This window comes from Pygoscelis adeliae, unplaced genomic scaffold (genome assembly GCF_000699105.1).
Source record: "Pygoscelis adeliae isolate BGI_AS28 unplaced genomic scaffold, ASM69910v1 Scaffold27, whole genome shotgun sequence".
Taxonomy (NCBI): domain Eukaryota; kingdom Metazoa; phylum Chordata; class Aves; order Sphenisciformes; family Spheniscidae; genus Pygoscelis; species Pygoscelis adeliae.
Genome location: NW_008825410.1, coordinates 7092951 through 7114273, shown reverse-complemented (window position 1 = coordinate 7114273; position 21323 = coordinate 7092951). Strand labels below are relative to the sequence as shown.

General features: G+C 35.5%; 1 protein-coding gene across 1 annotated transcript in view; it reads right to left on the bottom strand.

The window, feature by feature from the left end:
* Positions 1-21323, bottom strand: part of MALRD1 (MAM and LDL receptor class A domain containing 1) — a 296434-nt gene that overhangs the window by 34511 nt on the left and 240600 nt on the right. Inside the window, exons 34-35 of the mRNA XM_009330606.1 lie at positions 21155-21280; positions 19160-19226 (exon numbers count right to left, since the gene is read on the bottom strand). Of these exons, the coding sequence (XP_009328881.1) occupies positions 19160-19226; positions 21155-21280 (193 nt within the window). The remainder of the gene's footprint in view (positions 1-19159; positions 19227-21154; positions 21281-21323) is intronic.

The window sequence follows — 21323 nt, the reverse complement described above, 5'->3', positions numbered from 1 at the left end:
TCCCTCCCTCCCTTCCCTGCAAATTAGTTGTGTCTTTAATGTGCTACCTTAAACTTAATTTTTAGCTCTTCAGGCAATCTACCTCCACCTCTATCATTGACATTGCCCTATTTCAGTTATTAACCAAACACATGCCTCTCTTACTTAAAGGTCTTACAAATGTTTTCAGATCACTCAGAGCTCCACCAGTTTACAAACGCATCTACATATCCCCACAAGAGAGATTTCACTCCTACACTGCCTGATCCTTGCATCTCCTTCCAGATTCCTCATCCTACCTGAGCTTAACTGAGCAAGATGAGTACAGAGGATGCTGATCTCTGCTCAGGCTGACCTGCTGAAAGGTTAAATTAACTGACCTGTAGGACAGTGCATAACTTCCATTTGAGAGTAGAAGTTATTTGGAATGGGTCAGAGAACAAATTTTGGCTCAGGCCTCAAGCATACACATGACCGAGGCCCCCGGCGCCATCCCCCCCAGCTTTTTAATAACTCTAAAATGACTTGACAGAATAGAAAGCCAAAACCTGAACTCTAATCTTAAATACATTAAAATAAAAAATGTCTAATTATTTGTTTCTCACCTGTTTATAATAAGTAAGAATTTTAAGTGGCAGTACTTAAGGAACCATATTTTGGGAAGCTGTACAACAATTCTCAAAGTTTGATTCATAAAAATATTTCTAATACTTTATGGACATATGGATTTTCTCCTTTAAGCAGTTAAAGTTATGTCAGACTTCTATTACAAGGAATTAAATTCAGGATCTTTTGCTCAAATATCCAGGAGAGAAAGGAATGTTTATAATCCTCTTTTATGTTCAAAGACTTACTTTGAAGGTCAGCAGTTACATGGGGATATAATCATAAACATTGGAGCAGTTAGGATTTCTGAAGATGGAAGAGTAATAGTGCTGTCCACCCAAAACAGGCTGCAGATTATAATCTTTTCTGAGCCTCTTTGCTTGATTTGGTTTGGAATTCCAGTGAAAAATTATCTTTCCTGATATTTTATATTTTGGACAGATGGTAAATACCACAAGACTAGTTTGTAGGATATTTCTGCGGAAGTTCTTACTTTGAAAAGGAGGTGAGGAAGCAAAGCAAACTTACTGACAAAAAAAAAAAAAAAGAGTTGTTCTAAATACAAATGAAAAATAATACCCATGTTACTGGTTTCACATAATAGAGACTTGGTTGGTATTACTTTAGAAAAAAGACATTTCATGCTGGATCTGAAGAAACCTCAATATCAAGAAATTAAGACTACAACAAAATAAGACTATAAAAAAGAATAAAACCAAATCAGCTATGTTAAGAGTCATGAGGAAAACCCTGGAATTTTAAAATTGGGAAATCCTTTAATAAGGATTATAAAAATTATTTTTTGAATATTCAAAAATGACAACTGCCAATCAAACACAGAATGTGTACTTGAAGGACTGGTCTTTGTCACAAACTTCAAAGCAGAGGATAAAAAAAATCAAGGTCAAGTCCTGTCTTTAAGTAGTTTATGTAGTTCAATACCATGATGGAATTGTTTCATTGTTCAGCAGACCAGCACCTTATTTTTGGTCACTTAAAAGTTTAAGTCTGTGAAGGACTGTTAAACAATAAATTCAAAATTAAAAGGAAAAATGAAGTCCAGGGTTTCATTAAAAACAGTATCTTCAAGTGTTACACAAAACCAGTTAAAACAAAGTTCTATTTCAAAGTAATTCTTTTTGGTAAGACATGAACAAAATCCTGCCCAATTTATGGAGTGAACGTTGGTGTAAGGTTGGCTGGCTTTTTCACTTTACACTTCCAGATGGAGATAAGAACATTTACATCAGCTGAAGAATTGGTTCGGTTATTACTGTGGTGTTATTTACTACTATGAACCTCTTTTAGTACTCAGGAATGAAGCTAGAAATACAAAACCTATGGGGCCAAAGTACTGACAAGAGTGAAACAGGATTTGTTGCAGGCCTGTACAAATTGTAGAACTTGTATGAACACCAGTGCAAACTGAAGGATCTACTCAGTTTTGTAAACTGAGTACTGAATTTTGTTCTTTATTTCACCAGTGAAATGTTACTAGTATCTCAGACTGTCCTCAGTCTTTTCTTGAAGAGTTAAGGATTAACATGAGATCAACACTTGGTGTTCATGCACTTGGTGTTCTTGTGAATAACCCTTTATATGAATTTATTTACCTTTGAGGTTAATTATTTTTTCCTGAGCGTGTAATGCGGCTTTGGTGCTTGTCCCTAAGCAGTTCAGTTCCAGCTCTTCTTTTATTTCTTCCTCAAGAAAGAAACTTTAGGAACTTACTTTCCATGAGGATTCAATAAAAAACAGCCTTCCTGTTGCTCTGGTCACCCACACAGCAAAAAGGAAGTTAAACTGTCTGCTGACATATCTCTTATGGTTTGGGTCTGAGCCTTTGCTCTTGAGCCTGCTGCCAGAAGTTTGACTTGCACAGACAATACTTTGTGGGTGGTGACTTCACTGGGAATCAAGAGCCAAGAATTGGAGAAATGTCCTGTGTGCCATATCAGTGGTGATTAGGAAAGCATTACTGGATCCACACTTTTAAAGTTACAGCAGATGTGCTTATTTTGTGGTAACCATGCAGTGGAAGAAAGCCGTTCTCTGGCCCCTAAACCCCAGCTTAGCTAATCATAAGGAAGGTTAGCAAATGCAGTATTTTTCTCATGACATTTCATAAACACAGGGTTTCAAGATGAATGTGGATGGAAAGGCCAATAATCCTTCCATCCCTTGTGATCTGCATAGAACTGTGGTTTGCCTGAGCTGGCTGAAAGCTCGGGGTAATTATTTGGAAAGATCGGCACTGTTTAGAGAGCTAACATATCTGTATCAATTCCTATCTTACCCTTGAATTCTTTGGAAAATACAGATGAATCTTGATACACTCATTGCTAGCAGATATGTAAAGTCTACCCTAGATCCAGATGTGGAATTTCTATTAATATGATTGATATTTCTCTACAAGGAATTTAGCTCACAGTCAGCCCTAAGGAAGCAGAAATGGACACATAAACCAACATTTGTGTAGAAGTGAGTAGAAATTAAAGATGTAGAGATATTGATTGTTGTTTAGCCCAAGGATATCTCATTTACTCCTGCATATATACCAGTTTTGCTTTAGTACTTTACTGAAAATAATCTTTACTGAATATTCTTAACTAGAGTCTGGTACTTCATTACTAAAGTCCAGCAGTTTATTCATCAAACTGTTATGTACATCTATCATTGCCTTACTCTGACACTAGTCTTCCAGAAGCCTCACTAACATTAAAAAATAAATAGCAAAAGTGTGCTGTTTATTAATTATGCTTTCAACTTTTTGAAATAAGCACATAAGAAAATCCAAGTGTTCTGCAAGAACTCATATTATGCTTCCACATTTTTACAACAGGATTTTTTTCAGGAACTGTTTTACTGGTTTCTCAGGGTACTCGGAAGTCTCAAAGAGCATGTAGAACCTTAACATTTGTTTATGTACTTAAAATTTACTATTGCAGTTCCTGTGTTTGTTATTATATCTGGGTCCCATTTCATCAAGGCAAACAAAACTCCAAAAAGCCCCTCTCATGAAGAGCTTGAAACAAACACACCAAAAGGGCTGGAGGAGAGTAAGCACTGTTATAAGCTCATTACTGATGAAGAAGTAAGTCACAGAGAGGAAAAGGGTGAACTTTATTAATACTTAAGTGATATTACATCAAAAAGCCTCTTGAAAGTAAGTAGGATATGGGCTTTTAAATTGCTTGTGTGCTTTGGAAGACTTTATATTAGGGGAGCTGCACATGCTGAGTTCAGAAATACTCAATTCCAGGCTTGTACTTTATTCTCAGGACTAGTTTTATACCCTCATAGAAACAGAATGAATGGATGTGCACAGTAAGTGTTCAGTTGCTCAAGCACTTTTGTCTGTGGCCTTAGAATTTTTACTTCAAAAAAATTTTTTAGAGGTCCAGCCATCTTTCCTGACAGGCTTGATAAATCTGCCTGCAACTACTGCTTGAACTGCCCTAAAAATAACAACAGCAAAAAAATTTTCCATGTGGGTTCTTTGTTGCAGAGGAGTGAGATTAGTCATGAGGAATGCACACACTGGCACTGCTCTGAATACTTAGCTTCAATAATTTTTTAAACCACTAAAAAAATTGTGTTTTACAATTTTTCTATGCATCCTGTTTCACTGATGATACACCAGAATATGAGCCACAGATAAAAGAGTCTTCTGACAACTTCTGTATTTTGGTAACATTAGAAGGGAGACTGTTTTGGGATACTGGGTGGAAATACTTTGTAAGAAGGACACACTTCATTCACAAGAAGGAAAATTATTTTTCAGGTGTTGAAAAAGTACTCCATCTCCTGAGAACCTCTTCCCTTCATCATGTAAGATATACATGTTCCTGATGTGTTTGTACAGTGATAACCCAGGCTTGTACTGAGAACAGTGAATCTTGAGTGGATACTTCCCAAAAAAACCCAGAAAGGTACAATCTAAGAATGAAGATAAGTACTCTTCCTTTCTAAATATTCCAGAGATTTTGGCTAGGTCAGATGGGATATTTTCCCTGAAAAATAACTTGGGAGACACTTTTCTGACTAGACAGCTTTTTGCAGAATATTTTGTTGAAAATTCTGCTTTTCACCAGAAAACTTTAAAATGTTTGCTATTCTAGTGAAAAAATGACTCCTTGTCTTGAGAATTTGAGCAAGAATAACACTATTCTCATTTTCAGTAGCATGTCCTTGGGGGGGCGGGGAAGGAAAAAAAGGGATCAATCTTCTAACTAATTTTTAATTCCATTGTGTAATATTTAGCAAAGTCTAAGCAAATTAGAATTTACAGAATTAGGGTAAAAGCTGCCTGTCTGTTTAAGAAATAATATTATATCCCTCATATCCTATAAATTGCATACAAATTGTTCTTCTCCCAGTTCCAAGTAACAAGAAAAAGAGAAATGAATGTGTTTAGCCCATGGCATTAACAAAGGTTTTGGTTGGGGTTTTTGTTTGTTTGTTTGGGTTTTTTTCTTTTTTTTTTTTTCCAAAGACCTTATGAACTATAAATTACTTTCTTGAGCCAGCCTGAAAAAGGGGAAAGTCTTCATTTTGATTACTATTGCAGCACATGTGTGCTTCTGAAATGTCATCAGCAGACCTTTGAATGTTGCAGTCTAGCCTGTCTTTACAAAAGAATTTTACAGTTCACTGCTGTGCATTTTTTGGGAATACTTGTACATTCTTCCCTGTTATAAGAAAAAATATTCAAATAAAGATGGCCTTGAAAATTTACTGAAGTATTTGCTCCAGCTTTTGCATGCCAATACCAGCTGTGAGGACTTCATACTACTGGAACAAAATAGGTTATTAAAAAAGAAGGCTAGAGACTGAAGATGAAAAAGTTGTAAAAGAAGGTCAAATGTCAAAGGCAAGATTATTATACTATGCTTTGATTCTCCGGATTTATAGGGAAAGCATATGCCTATTTCCTTCCTGTGCTCAGTCCTTGTTTCATGCACATTTAGAATGAAGTTATTTTGAAAGAGATACCTGCTTTCTGTTCAGTACGTATAAAGGGTTTTGTCAAATTGTGCTCTAAGCTTTGTCAAGGGTGCAGAAACCTGTTAAAATATAGAAAATCTATTGCTATTGTTGTGCGCTGGGTAGGGGACAGGTCACGCTATCCATATTACACCCTGGATTAGCATCCAGCATTTGAAATGTATTCAAATTATACTTGCTAAATGAGGAATGATAGATGGAGTGGGAATAAATTATGAAGGCTTTGAAAGTAGGGTCAATAGTTAACATTTGATGCAATAAGAAAGAGGGAGCAGAGACACAAAAAGAAGAACAATATGGTCAAAGCAATGGTCAGAAGAATCCTCTCTGCAGCTGCTTTCTGAGCAACATCAGCCTAAAAACCTTGCAGTCATCCAAGCAAGGAAGGACAATGCTGCAGTAACTGAGATGCATGATGATGACAGCTTGGGCAAGAACTTTTGTTAGATGTGGCAGGTAAGAACGCATCTTAAAATAAAAAATCTAGAAAGAATGTGCAAGGTACAGACGCAACCTGCCTGTAGGTCTTAGGAGGAGTTCAGAGCGTAGAACTGTAGAGTAGCTCAGGATGATTAAGGAAAAGGTTTTCTGGAGGAATTTTTCACAAGACTGAAACTCCAGTGACATTGACCTTACAGTGGGTATAGACTGCATAAAGAAAGCTGATTAGATCTTCACCATATTTTTCATATATACAATGGTTCTGCCATATAAAACATATGTATAGAAAGAAAGAAAATACCGTAAGGTCCATTGTTGGGGTCACATTATGACACCTATTAAAGTCTTACTTTGGCCTTACTGTAGGATATATTTTAATGACAATATAAATAAATATATAATTTTAGAAGGCTAAGAAACAGTAATTTGAAAGTTTATCAGCTTCTATATTATATTTAAATAGTTTTGTAGGTCAGAATAAAGCATCAGGTATATCAACAACTTCTGTGTTTACAGTGACTAGTATCTTGCTGTCTGTAGTAACAGCATGCTGAAAAGTATTCTAAAGGCACAAAGTATTAGAAAGATAGCTGTAGAAGCATTATATGTGTAGAAGCATTATATGTGTCTATATAAATATCTATATCTATATATAGATATAAAAGCTAAATGAAGTATACTTACTATACTGGTATAATCTAGTTTATGTTATTGGTTACACAGCTGTATGCACATTTTTAGCTTTCCTCTACTATCTTATGATCCATCAGAAAAAAATTGTCAGCTACTTACATTAAGTAAAACATTCTCAGTCTGTGGCTTTTTGCTGATCTTATCTGACAGACTTTACTGATAGCATAAGGGAAGCCCTGACAAATAGAGAAAAATTTGATAAGATACCTATTAAAACACTAGAACTATAATAGTGAATAGCGGCTGTGTAGCCTCAAAGTGTATTCTGCCGAATCACCTCACCTTATCCTCTAGAAGCAAAAGTGATGGGAAGATAATCTCTGTGGATTTCTATTACTATGTAAACACAATATTTTCCACACACTAAAATATTAAACAAGTTTTAAGAGATCTTTCTTCTATTTTCCTAAGTCCCAAACAAATTTCACATTAATAAAGTATTAATTTACAGAAGGGATAAAGAAAAGAAAAGCAAATAAAAGCTTTTTTCCACCTATTGAAGGCTGTTAATAGTGGATGGGTAAAAAACTCCTGCTGGCCTATTTTTAATTTTTTTTTTAATAGACTGCAATACAAACCAAACCATGCACTTCAATTCACCTGATAAAAATCAGTGGTTTGCAAAAGAGTACCTAAAATCTGAAAATAGAGTTACCAGAGGAGAAACAACTATTTATAAACTAGAATTCTGCTCTGTGAAAAACAAGGATTAGGATATTCAGCTCTATGTAACACTGTTTAAAAAATGTTTTGTTCAACTCCTAGTCATGCAAAGCTACACTATCAGTAGCTTGTGTATGAAACTCAAGCATGCAAGGACTGCATAATACAGGCTCCATTTAACTCTAGGTAGTCATCTTGTTAGCTTCATTTTACAAACCTAAGCGAATTTTTTTTATTTGCACAACTTTTGCCACCAAACTCAGCTGGTCAGGCATTCCGTCAGTGGAAAATACAGTAAATAAGGATGAATGGCAAAAGGATTAAAGTACAAAATTGAAAAGTTCTAAGTGGAAACAAGGAAATTAATGAAGCAATAAAAATAATTTTCTAATATACTAAATTAATGACCCAGAGCTTAAACATATTTAATGTTAGAATTTAGACTAAATTCTAACAGTAAGACAATTCTTAAGAATTTAGACTAAATTCTACAGTAAGACAATCCTTACTGTATAATCTCACCTAGCACTTACATTAAAGAAGCCATCGTCACATATCGTTGGCTCCAATACTGTTTTCTTTTCTTTTGCAACAAAGACACTTGTCAAGGATTAGCCTAGGTGCAATTAATGTGTTTATACACAGTTGATACCCGAAATTCATCCAAGGAGTTTATACAGCTTCCAAGGTGCTCTAAGTATTTACAGAACTAGAGATAAAAATAGATAAGCCAGTTTGGGCTCGTTGACAATCCTTTCTCACTGACCACAGAGAGAATCACCACAGTTTTGGCTTCTGTGTGGCTGCACAGAAGGTGAGTTAAGGCACGGTTTAGTTCAGCATAGCTAGGAAGCCATATGATAATTTGTTATCTAGTCTGCTGATACAAAAGCAAATAAACAAAGACTAAGATAAAATGTCATACGTCCTGGCCAATTGGTTTTCTCATCCACAGGGAAATAATTCACTTAAATCCAAACCTTTCTCACCTCCACTATTTTGGAACAAACAAGCAAAATCTCAGCCTCCTGCAGTCTAGTCTACTGAATTCTGAAGCCTAGCTTGATGATTGGTGTTTATTCTTGCAGTAACACTGGTGTTGAGATTCTACTGCAACTCTTGCATGAACCACATTTACTTGACAGACTTTAAAGGATATTTCAAAGTTCCATGTATCTTACAATCTAATATATGTTTTTAAAAGAGAAATATTTCTGTACATTGAAAATATGACTTGCAGACCAGATGCAGACAAAATTATTTTAGCTTAAATGTATAGGCACTTTTTCCCAAAAGGACATACAAAAGTCTGTGTTGGAATAGCACATAATTACTGCTTCCTGCTTAGAGATGTAGCCTAGTAGCTGATTAGAGCAATAGCAAACATGAAAAGATCCTTCCAAGCGTTGAGAAAAATCCTCTATATTTGTATGTGTGTTTAAAATTAAAATGCATGGAGCTTTCCAGATCAGTCAACACTGAAAAAGCTGGCAAGAAAAGTTCAAAAGTTCTTAATTTAGTAGAATTTGCTGCTTTTAGGCAACTCCTTAGCCACCTAGCAACAGCACAAAGGGTATAATTCTTGGAGACTTAAATTCATGCTGGCTGAACAAGAGGGAAAATTGCAAATGTGCAAGATAGCTTGAGGACATTGTGACACCAGGGTGTCTAGTGGGTCAGACTGAGTAGGCCACATATCAGGATGTAGTTAGCAGAGAATAGAAGATGTATGTCTTTCCTACACAACTTACGCAATAACACAGATTCTCAAATACAGATCTCCACTATCCCCATCTTTCCTGCTATCCTCAGCACAGGCCTATCTGCATCACAATCTTCCTCACTGTAGTGAAAGTTCAAAACTTGTATCAACATGCTTGATGGTATATCTGTGTTCCAAAAGTCTCCTTTACAACTTTTACGGTACATTTTGTATTGTATTAGGTATGCCCAAGAGTAGCCTCCAGGTACCTCCTACAGAGAGGTCTTTAGTGGTGAGCTGATTCTAGGCAATGAAGTTTTGATACGCAGACATGCAGATGTAAACTTAGGGTATAAGAATACTGGTTTTCACACCAAGTACTGTCTCTTACTTTCATTTAAATCCAGGAAGACTGAGTCTGAAAGAAGATTGTTACTCAAGCTAAGTAGGGCAATTTGAACCCAAACTGTGTTAATTATTGTTTGATTTCATATAATCCAAAAGATGTAGAGTAATTTATGTGCCTATAAATAGATATACCCAAAGATGTTTTTAAATTTCTGCGGACAAAAGACAGCCACGTGAATGTGAAGGAGAGGGGGCTGTAGCACAAGAATCTTTGCAACCCTTGTGTTTATACTTCCTTCATTGGTATGTATTTCTTCGATTGTTCCCTATTTTTCTCTCTTTTGAAAAGTATCTATTATTTTACAGCTATTCTTTCCTGTTTTGAATGAAACAGAACAAAAAGTGTTGTGATTTAAAGCTTTTCATCTATGTTTCCTACTCTTCAGCATCTGGAGTTCGTAGGAGTAACCCTCCAGGGAACCCTCCCTATTTTAGCAAACATCCGATACCCAACATTAATTAACATTCTCCCATATAAAAATCTCCCATATTATCACTCAACAAACATCCTCTCCTACCGATACACTTCCCAGGCCCTAAGCTTGTCCCTATTGTAGACCAATCTATCTCCTGACTTTTAAATGTAATAATGCTTATAGTTCTTGGGTATAAGTCAGATTGAGGTAAAGGTGCACTGCACTTAGTAATAATAAAGATCTCACCATGGTTTCCTACACCTTGTAGTTACCTCATTTCACTTTGACCCTTTAAAAAGATTGAATTGAAAATCAAAATAGAAATATAGGATATTTATCAGAGAGGTTGAATGCTTTCAGCATCTTAAGCACTACTGATACTAAATTTTGTAGGGAGAGGAAATCCATTAGGAGAAAATTTTTCCCGTAAATTTTCTTATATACCCAAGTAATTTTCACTGTATCTCCTAAATTTTACTTATTTGCTTATACCCTTCTCAATAAGTTTATAGTTTCTTCATATTAAAACATCAATTATTTTGATCAGACTCTAAATATAATTCTCACTCTGATCTTGAGAGTTGCAGTGAGGTTGATAATGTACTAAATTCACCTTTTAAAAGGAAACATGCAGTTACTTTTATTCCCAAAGCTAAGTGTTAGCTCCTCTCAACTCCAAAATCTTGCAAGAAAAGGTTGTACATAATGTTCATCAGGCTCTTTGATTTAGAAATTGTCCCAGAAATTCCTTGCTGATTTTCTATAAATGTAAAAACCTCCCCACTCAGCAAACATATCATAAAGAGACAATTTGAAAATATCTAAGTCACAGTTTGCTTTCCAGCACGACCAATGGCCTATATCTAAACTACACGCTTCCATTATGAGTGCTATTCAGATTCTAGCAATGGGTCATTCAAGAGAGACTTTCTCCATTTGTCAGAGTAATATTTCACCTCAGGAAGACAGAGAAAGACTATAAGCTACTTTGCTTGTTTCCAGTTTTACAGATATCTTGAGCTTTAGTTTTCTATACAAAAAAAGACCAAAACCCAAGAGTTAAGTGAGCGTATCTGATTTACATTTGAATCTGGTGCTAGAGGTTTCTCAAAAACATGATCAGAAACATTTGTTGTGAAACCAAGCGTTGGGTCTGTTCAGTCATATTTGTTTAATTGAGTAAAACATCTGGCTTTCGCTTACGTGCAGTCAAACTTTGCTACATAGAGACAACCTTGGTTTAGTTTTAGAATAAAGAAACTGAAAAAGACAGATTCTTTCTGAACTCATTGGATTCAACAGTCAACTGATTCAGACCACTCACAAGTGAACTTCACAGGATGTTGCTGCCTCACTGGAGATGGTGGCAAACTGCCCTATATATTTGATTGGGTTTGACTGAGATAAATGTTGTTTGGGTTTTTTTTCATCATCTCTAGGAGTTGCAAACTGCACGAAGCTGCTGGCTTCACTGTGATAAGGAGCTGACCTCAGGATTATACCCTTATCTGCAAAGAGGAGGAAAAAGAGCAAAGGTCGAAGTAACTGCTTCTAAATAGAAAAAGATAGCCAGTGTATACATTTGTAAAGAAATAATTGACAATTTGCTCAATGGAAAGGTTCTCACTACCTAAAACTGATTTGGCCAAATGTATTTACTTTGAAGTCACTTGGTACAGGTGGGGAAAATATTAAAAAAACTTTGTTAGACAAATTTGGCATATTTCTTTCCTTATGGAGGATCAGTGTTTCCTGAATTCTAATGTATGAAGAATTCAATGGTTTTCACAATATTTTTCAGTTTATTTATGTTGTGAAATGATTGCTGAAAGCCCTGTGAATAGGTGATCAGCATCAAAATCGAAAGCTGTTTCATTCCAACTATTACAAAATAGACCAAATGCGTGAGATTTTTCAATCTATGTTTCTGTCACATTGCACATTGCACCATAATCCCTAGTGTTTGGGGGTGCAGAGAGAAACAAACAAAAATGCATGCAGGTCATACGAAATATACCATAACCTGAAGGGAAATCAGTACTCCGGTTCTCTACAACAACAATCTTCTAGCATTATCATTTGGATATCCTGAAGATAGATAAGGAGTCACCATCTGAGTGGACTAAATGCCACAGCCAGATTCAGTGGAAAACAAAATACCTCAGTATAGAGATCTAGACTGTTGAATGAAATATGCAGTTTGGACAGCGAAGTAGTAACATAGGTCCAGGGCTGGTGCAGGAAACACTAAAGACAATATACAAATTTCAGAAATACTTTAGGCTCTAAAGGAAGGCCAGTATACCTAGGTTAAGTATATGATGATTCTCGTATGCTAGTTGCCTTCCTAATGCAGGGAAAAAGAATGAAAAACATTAATTAGTAATACTTGAACATATAAAATGCCACAAACCTCCAGGTGAGCTCAATTGACCATTTCATATGACTGCCAAAAGCAAACACAGAAGGTGCGAACATGACAAATTTATTTTAAAATTAAAAGCCTTGAAAAAAAATCACTATTCAATTGTTTTACAGAAAAAGACTCTAGCATCAGCAAACGTGCATGAAATTTTATTGGGAGCCAGTTCTGTCTGGGTTGTGTATATTTGTGTTTATGTAGCTCTGATTACTGTTTTTTTATGAAATTGAATCAAAATGCTACTGAAGGGTTCAATTTCCTCTGATGCTTAGTGTTCTCTTATACATATTCTTAATGGCATCATGTTTGCCTTTTTTGGAAAAGGCTATGATGTTAGAAACATGAAAAGCCAAAAAACAACAGTGTTATTGTATCAGGAACAGGCACCTTCGTTTCATGATTTTTTTCTGAATAAGAAAGGATAAAGAGTAAACAGAAAATAATATATGAAATAGAAACTTTAGGAAAGAGTTTTCTGTTAGCAAAACTTTAAAGGTGCATTTCCATCAATATAGTGTACATTTTCTTTCACAACAAGCTGTGTCTCATTTATTCTGGAGAACAGAGATATTAACTTGTCTTCCCATTCTCAATTTTACACAACTCAGGCAACTTGAATTTGTTATTTTATTTGCCTCAGCATCAATTTTCAGATGGCACTTGGGTAATGGAAAGATATGAAAAAAACTTCTCTATGCTAGCTATGTATGTTTGTATCTATGTCTCCATATAAGAATATGCCTTTGTCTTCATTTCCCAGAAGCCAAATCTTAGCATAACATTCCTTTTCAATGTCTTATCTTTTTGACTACTAATCATGGCTTTGTTTTTATTCATGGTTACATCTTTGTTCCATTCCTCCTCTATCTACAATTGCTTTTGCATGACTACCATTTTCTTGGGTAGATATATAGGCTCTATATAGCTTTATCAATTTACCTATGTGTCCTGGTTTCAGCAGAAATAGAGTTAACTTCCTTCTTAGTAGCTGGTACAGTGCTGTGTTTTGGATTTAGGACAAGAACAAAGTTGATAATACACCAATGTTTTAGTTATTGCTAAGTAGTGCTTACACTAGTCAAGGACTTTTCAGCTTCCCATGCTCTGCCGACTGGGAGGGCTGAAGGTGCACAGGGGGCTGGGAGGGGGGCACAGCCAGGACAGCTGACCCAAACTGGCCAAAGGGATATTCCATACCATGTGATGTCATGCTCAGCATATAAAGCTGCGGGAAGAAGAAGGAAGGGGGGGACGTTCGGAGTGGTGGCATTTGCCTTCCCAAGTAACCGTTACACGTGCTGGAGCCCTGCTTTCCTGGAGATGGCTGAACACCTGCCTGCCGATGGGAAGGAGTGAATGAATTCCTTGTTTTGCTTTGCTTGTGTGCATGGTTTCTGCTTTACCTATTAAACCGTCTTTATCTCAACCCATGAGTTTTCTCACTTTTACCCTTCTGATTCTCTCCCCCATCCCACCAGGGGGGAGTGAGCGAGCGGCTGGGTGGTGCTTAGTTGCCAGCTGGGGTTAAACCACAACAGTATGTCACACTTGTTCAGTAAATCTAACAGAAAATTCTTAGGAAGAAAGTGAAATCAGTACCAATTTGCTTTGCTTCAACAGTTAATAATCTGCAGTGATTCAGTAGCTGCTACATCAGCAATCCTCCCTGTAACTGAAGTGGGACTCTCTGAGAGCAGCAGGACAAACAGCTGAAATGGAAACTGCCATCTTTTCCCACTGTAAACTCTCTTTACTCATGAGTTGGTTGTGTCTATCTTGTCAGTCTCTAGGCTTTGTATTGCCATCAAATCATAGGCTAGATGCTTCCAAGCATTTAATTTTCTTAGGTGCGAATACTATTATCACTCCATTTGCATGACATACTGTGTGATATTAAAACAATCTCTCCACTTTTTGTTTTTAAAGATTACTACCACCATCATTCCTCAAAAATCCAGTAAAACAGTACATGTAAGAGTACATCAAAGGTAAACATGTTTAGAAAAATTCCCCTACATTCCTCACTGGAAGACATTGCCCAGAGAGGATATGGAATATCCGTCCTTTAGCACATATGATACTTGAGTGGAAAAGGTATTGGATGAGTCTACTGTGGCATTATTTAAAGCTGCATGCCACCTTGTAGGGCTTCTCCTCAAAAATGTATTATGCTTATCAGAAGTTGGTATTCTGAAGACAAAATCAGATTGTGAGAAAATGTCTCAACTACCAAAAAAGTAATTTTTTTTAATTTTTATTTTTATGGAATACTATTTGTTATTGTACCACTGGGGATAAAATACTTTATTTGCACATTAAAACAAACCATTTGTGGTTATAATAATGAGCTCATTTTAAAAATGAAGAGAGAAGTAAAAACTGGAGGACCAAATAGCCTGTAGCTTTTCTAAGTAGAATAAGCAAAAATCCCCTCCTCTGAATGAATTATTACCCTGTAAAATCAATTCCTTTCTAAAACATAAAAGGGAAAGTAATCTTTTTCACTTTTATCACATAAAGCAAACAAACAAAATACTGCAGTTTCTTTGGGCCAAATCAGCATTTAGATACACAACTACAAAGATAACAATTAATTATGTATGTATAATGACTCCTTGAAATTCTAATCTCCACAGCTCAGTTAGCTAGATGGTACATATTAAATGTAATTAAAAAACTGTTTAATGAAGATGTATTTCTAATTTATAACATGATTGTTTAATTACAGGCCAGTGAATGTAATTACATTTTCTGCTTAAGGATAGAGCCTTCTTACAGCTCAGACATTAGAAAAGCACTCTCATTATACTTCCCAGTATTAATCAGTGTAACTGGTCTGAAATTTGGTATATTACATCGGAAGTTTTTGTATAAAATAAAAGGAAAGACAAGCACTGTGTTATGTTTATTATATGTGAGTTTTAGTGTATTTTAAATGTGAATTTATTGTGTTAATCTTGTCTCGCTGGTATAAGAGTTAAAATTATTTTTTATCTGTCTGGTAAAATATTATTTTTCTCTTCTCAGGGGTTTTTTTCAGCACTAGTACAATCTTTGAAGCCTCACTCTTCCACTTCAGTGTGTTATGAACACACTTCTACCAGCTTGCTTGTTCTCATCAATATTCCTTTCCTATGTTTCCAGAAGCCTGTGGTCTCACTTAAAAAAAAAAAATAAAACAAACACAAAAAAACATTGGACAAACAATTGTGGAAAGTACACATATAATGAAAGGAAACATTTTGAAATCAGACTATTGAAATTGCAAAAATTCTAGCCATTATTGCTCAAATTATCATGATTTGCATGTGCAGCCGCAGTAGCTGATTGCCAGCACTAGCTACTTGGCTGCACATCCACTGCAGAAGGGAACTCATTCAGGACAAATAGGAGTAACATTTTGTGAAATGAGAGTGGCTGTAGCATTTCAGACTAAAGCTCCATATAGTCTGGCAGCCAAAGAGGATACCCAAGAAATAGTAAGAACAAGATAAACATATACGATATGTGCCCCAAATACTCTCCTGACCAAGTAGGAGAAGCAAATGCAAATGGCTTTCAAACCTAACTCAGAAGTCAAATACCGGAGAGGATCAGGACATCCATCAAGCTGTGTTTCATTCAAGTAGGAAGCTAACCATCACCTGCAAAGTACTATTGCTCTGCATTTACTCATAAACTCTCGCTGAGAACATCCACCACCATGTCAATAGTCACATTCTCAAATACTGTGGATTCTCACTAATGTTACTACAATCATTATGCACCAGCTAAGAAAAGCTGTTTTCAGTAGCGTGAACAGAAATGACAGCAACCTGATATACCGGCCCTGTTACCCACTCCAATATATACTGAAACATTATCTAGACTTGTATCACTGTTATCTTTTCCACCTGGCCTACAGATATCTCTTCATAGAGGGATGTCACAGCTCACCTTCCACCTTCTACTGATCCCTCTTAGTTACATACTGTTGAAAGAAAGTCAGGTTGACGTCCTAAGTATTCACTTTATATATCTAAGCAGCAATAGTGCACACATATAAAAACATAGAGTGTCAAAGAAACTTGAGAAGTTCTAAATGTATAAAATCTACTATCAACTTTCAATCTCCAAATAGTTGATTTCTTTTGCCTAAGCAGCTACTGCAAATTCAATCTGTTCCCATGCTGACATATTAAACTACTTGGAGGAGTCTATACAGTTAACTACTTCAACCACATTACATTAAGATCACAGAAAAACTCACCCCTTATCACCAAGAAAAATGTTTTCCAGAGGCTGGATTCTTTTCTATCAATATACCTCAAACTAGGGTAAGATGAGCAGCAATTTTGTTTTTTATAGGAATGTGATGGAAGCTTGAACCAAATGAAGCTTTGAGACCTGCCCAGAATTTTTTTGTTAAACCAATGTTCTCAGAGAGGCCAAAGAGACTTTTAAACTCCAGGCTCAGGTTTTGTTTTACAGAAACTAGAACACAAACATCTCAAGCAGAGGACGATCAGAATCCATTGAGTAAGAAAAAAATAGCAATAAAAGGATATGTTAAGAAATTTTCCCCTTGTCCACTATGTCACTGAAGAGTATTAGTCAAACTCAGTGACTTTTAGGATCACTGTAAGCTCCATGCAATTACCTCTGGGTATCGAGGAAGACTTTCCTTCTCTGCCACTTCTGTGACAGGGCAGTATCCATACTCTACCCTTTTCAGGGGTATCCTTGCTGTCCCACAGGTTTCCTCTGTGGGAGGAAGCTTCCTTTTCTTAGTCTGATTTTTCTCCTGACCTACTCTGCAGTCTAGAAGACAAACTGCTCTCAAGAGAAGAAGATATCTCCACCTAAATCTATCATCCCTTTTTCAGGAAATTTAAGGTAAGAACTGAGAACAAACAGGTAAAAACATAGTGTCTTTTCCACATTAATTTCTAGGGTTTTAATTTTTTTTTTCCTAGGAAATGAAAACTGAAATACTTCTACATTTTTTATCATTTAAGGTACATTTTTATTCTTTTCTTTCTTTTCAAGATGTTGACGCGTAGGATTTTCAAATGTCATGCAGAAGCTTATCTTAGAAAAGGCTAACTCCCCTGTTATTATATGTATGAGTAATTCCTTCAAAATATTATAAAGCCTTGGATGGTGCTGATATCGGACTGTTGATCTGGCTATCCCTTTTCTTCTCCATTTGCTATTCTCCAGTCACATCCCTTAACAGCAGGGTTTTCCGAAAGCCTTCCACTATTGCAACATGCACTACTTCGCTAGTGTTCTTGAATAGAGATGACCCATTTCCCCAGCACAAGCACATACAGCTCTTGGAGTTCTGTTAGCCCCTCAGTTAGGTCATTTTCATTTCTGTGCCTGTGCTCCAATTACCTATGCACTGCCTCAGAATTCAATATCATGTTTCCTACTGCATGCTGAGGGAAAGTATCCTATTTACTATTTTACTATTCCAACTACCTTTTATTTCTGTGGATGAAGAACACTTGCTAATTTGGTTTCCTTTAATTTGCAAGTCCTAACATAAATTCAATTTTTATAATTCTCTTGTATCCCTAAAATCTCAATTACTCCCCCAGTGCCTTGTCACTACAAGCAATTTTCTTGTTTAATGGTTTAAACTACCAATTGTAAACTTCCTGGCTATTCCCAATCCCTTTATTTTCTGCTGGTTATCCATTCCATTTCATCTGCAACCTTCTGCTATGTTTTAAATCCCCTTTCTCTCCTTCTGTGTCCCAAGAAGTTTTGAAACAGCCAGTTTAATGAAATTCCAAGCTTCTTGCAGAGACCATTCTCTATTCTACAATAGAGGAGATTCTTTGGGAGATTCTTCAGGTAATTAGGAGTGTTTTCTGAGAGGTAAATCAAAGTACTCTATGTGAAAGTGCCTGTATTTCCTGAGTATGTTATTTATCACATTTCTTCAGCCAGTAAAGAATAAACTTGTATTGAAAGATACAAATTCTGCAATAGCTGAAATTTTGTCAGCAGTCTTATTAAAGTGAGTTTCCTGGAGACTAGGAGACAAACGTTAATGTCTGGTCTTGACTAAGATAAAAAAGTGATAAAACAGTCACTTCTTCAGTAATTTGGCAAACTCTTTGGCAAAATCCACTGAAGCACATGAAGGACAAAAGTATGATAATGTATAACATTGTTTTCTTTGCACTTTAAAAAGTGTCCTGTAATTTCCCAGTGGGAAACAGTGATATCTTGCGTAAATGAATCCCGTCAGACAGCCCGAGACACTTTCTAATACTCACACATTCCACATCAGAATTGTATTCATTATTTGTTTTTCAGCATAGAGTATTTCCAGAAAAATGAAAGCATATGTTTAACTCTTTGTTTGGCATAAGTGGAAAAACATTACCCTCTTTCTCCAAATACATGCAAAAAATAACATTATAACAGAAATACATCACAAGTTCAGGTAAAGATGAGAACATGGCCTGCTGTAAATCTCGTCCGAGATACACAACACCTGATGTATATAAGGCATCATTTTTCATAGAAGCATGTGTTGTTAAATGTTGATGTGAAACATGAGACACAGAAAACTTAAGGCGTCAGGGCAACAGGTTGTCTCATGTAATGATAGATGAAAGTTACAGAAAATTCTATCTGATAAATAATATTCTTCTCAAAATGTGGTTTAAGTCAGTAACTGTAAATAAAAATAGTGCAGACATACCAAGACTTTTAAAAATACATTTCTACTGAATGTCACTTCAGTCCCTGGGGAACAAAACAGTTCTTTCAACAGCACCTTTTCCCAATTTCAAGCACAAATCAATCCCCAATGAAACTTACTGGCATAGCGGAATGTCATCTTTGATTATACATCTTCCTCCATTTTTGCAGTATTCTTCAGGACAAACTGCAAACATAAAAGTAAAAATTACAATTTCAATTTCCCCCCCCTTGTTATTATATTTGTCATTGCCTGATTTTCAAAATAGCAGGATACTCACATCTGTCATTTTGGGTGCTTAACACTTCCAAAAACTCTTGCTTTAGACCTTGACTTGGTGACACAAGTGTCAAGTCATAAATACGTTATAGTCAATGGGGTCTTCTTGAGCTTATAGAAATCCGGGTGCTTTACTTGAACAAGCTTCTAATTTTTCTCAAATCAGTTTCATTTCATTCCAGAAATGGAGCTTTTGACACTTACTCAATTTTCAAACAAATAGGAATATATAAAATAAAAGCTGATAGAACAGAACTTGTATTTAATTAGTACCTAAGTCTACTTTATTATTAATAGCTTTTATATAGGGGTGATGAACAGACACTTACTCCTGTGTCACCAACCTTCTTATTAAAGATGTCCAGAATTTTAACACTTAGAATCACATTCTCATAAGAACTAGAGTAATCAGTCTTGAAAAGAGTAAAGGTGTTTAAGAGGGGGATGTCAGTGATATACTATTATCAACTTTTGACATCCCTTAACATGGATTTCCACATAATCAGATTTAGTTTTACTGAAGTTTAGTTTTACATCCCTACAGCAAGAAAAACCCAAAATAAAAAATGAATTCCATCAATCTTCTTTAGTAAGAAAATAACTGGTAAAATACAAATCAGACCTAAAGAATTTTGGATATATGCCACATAAAATTGTTTACTAAGGCATATAAACAGTGCTATTCAGTGTGAACACCTCCAGTTTTAAGAAGAAATTTTGGAAATAAAATTACTTAAAAGTTTTGCTTTCTGACAAAATAGTGTAAGATTTGTAATTTACTGTCATGCAAGCCTACTAGTTTTTGTTCTATATTCTTTGACATTGAACTAATTTCTGAATATATTCCTTTTCATTTAAAATACTTCTTACAAATCAAATTTACCGAGTATGTATTCTCTCTGCATTGTAAAATTGGTTATTTTTAATGTTAAAGTACGATTTCTTCTCTCACATAAAAAAAAAGTATAACAAACATATGAAATGAACACAATACTTGTGGGCAAATTTCACTCCCAGAAAAACAAGTGGATGCTTCCTACCAAGAAGTGAATGTAAAACTATTAGCTTGTGGATAAAGATTTAATATACTATAATGAATTATATTATTACAATACATACCATATATTATGAACTTTAAAACATTACTCATAATAAATTATAAAAACAGAGAGTTAAATTCTCAGCTAATGCAACTTCACCAAAGCCGGGGGAGCACTGTTAACACAGAACTGGCCCAGAGTTTGTAACTGGCTTGGGGAAGAACTGTAGTAACTTTGTGTCACTGAATGGGATGTTTTGAAACTAAATTTAATTATTTATAACATCATCTATGTTTTTGTTAGATTTTGTTAATAAAAATCTGATTCAGATTGGATGTGTGTTATTGTCCTGCTCTTATCTTTCTCCACCATTTCCCTATTGCAAACCAAACCTGAATATTGTGGGAAATGCACTGTGCTAAAACAAATGGTATATATTTTGTTTTATTTCCAAACTGGATTTGCATCGCACTTAAAAAAAAAACAAACCAAGAAATCCTATTAACTTAGAAATGTGTGTTAAGTCTGTTATTCAATTGGTTAAAAACAAGACAGTCCCTTAGTAGTGTACTACAGAGGCTTTTTTTTTAAAACAATTTGTTTATACCTTAAGAAACACCCTTTGTGAAGAATGAACTAAGCATATTATTTTCCATCTTTTCTCACTATTTTATCTATGTCATACTTTCATCAAGAAAAGTCATGCCTGATGTAATTTGAGGGCTGCATAAAGATTCAGTAGGAAATTACTATACTTTTTTGTTTCAAATGATACTTTTATGCAAAACTAAGTACCTGAACAGCTGGACTCATCAAGGCTGAAATCAATGCAGTCTGCAATGCCATCACAACGCTGGGAGATTGCTATACATTGATTAGTTGACGCACATAACAAAGAACCATTGAAACAATCATTAATGGCTGAAACGAAAAGTAACATGACAGTTATTATCAGCTATATTTC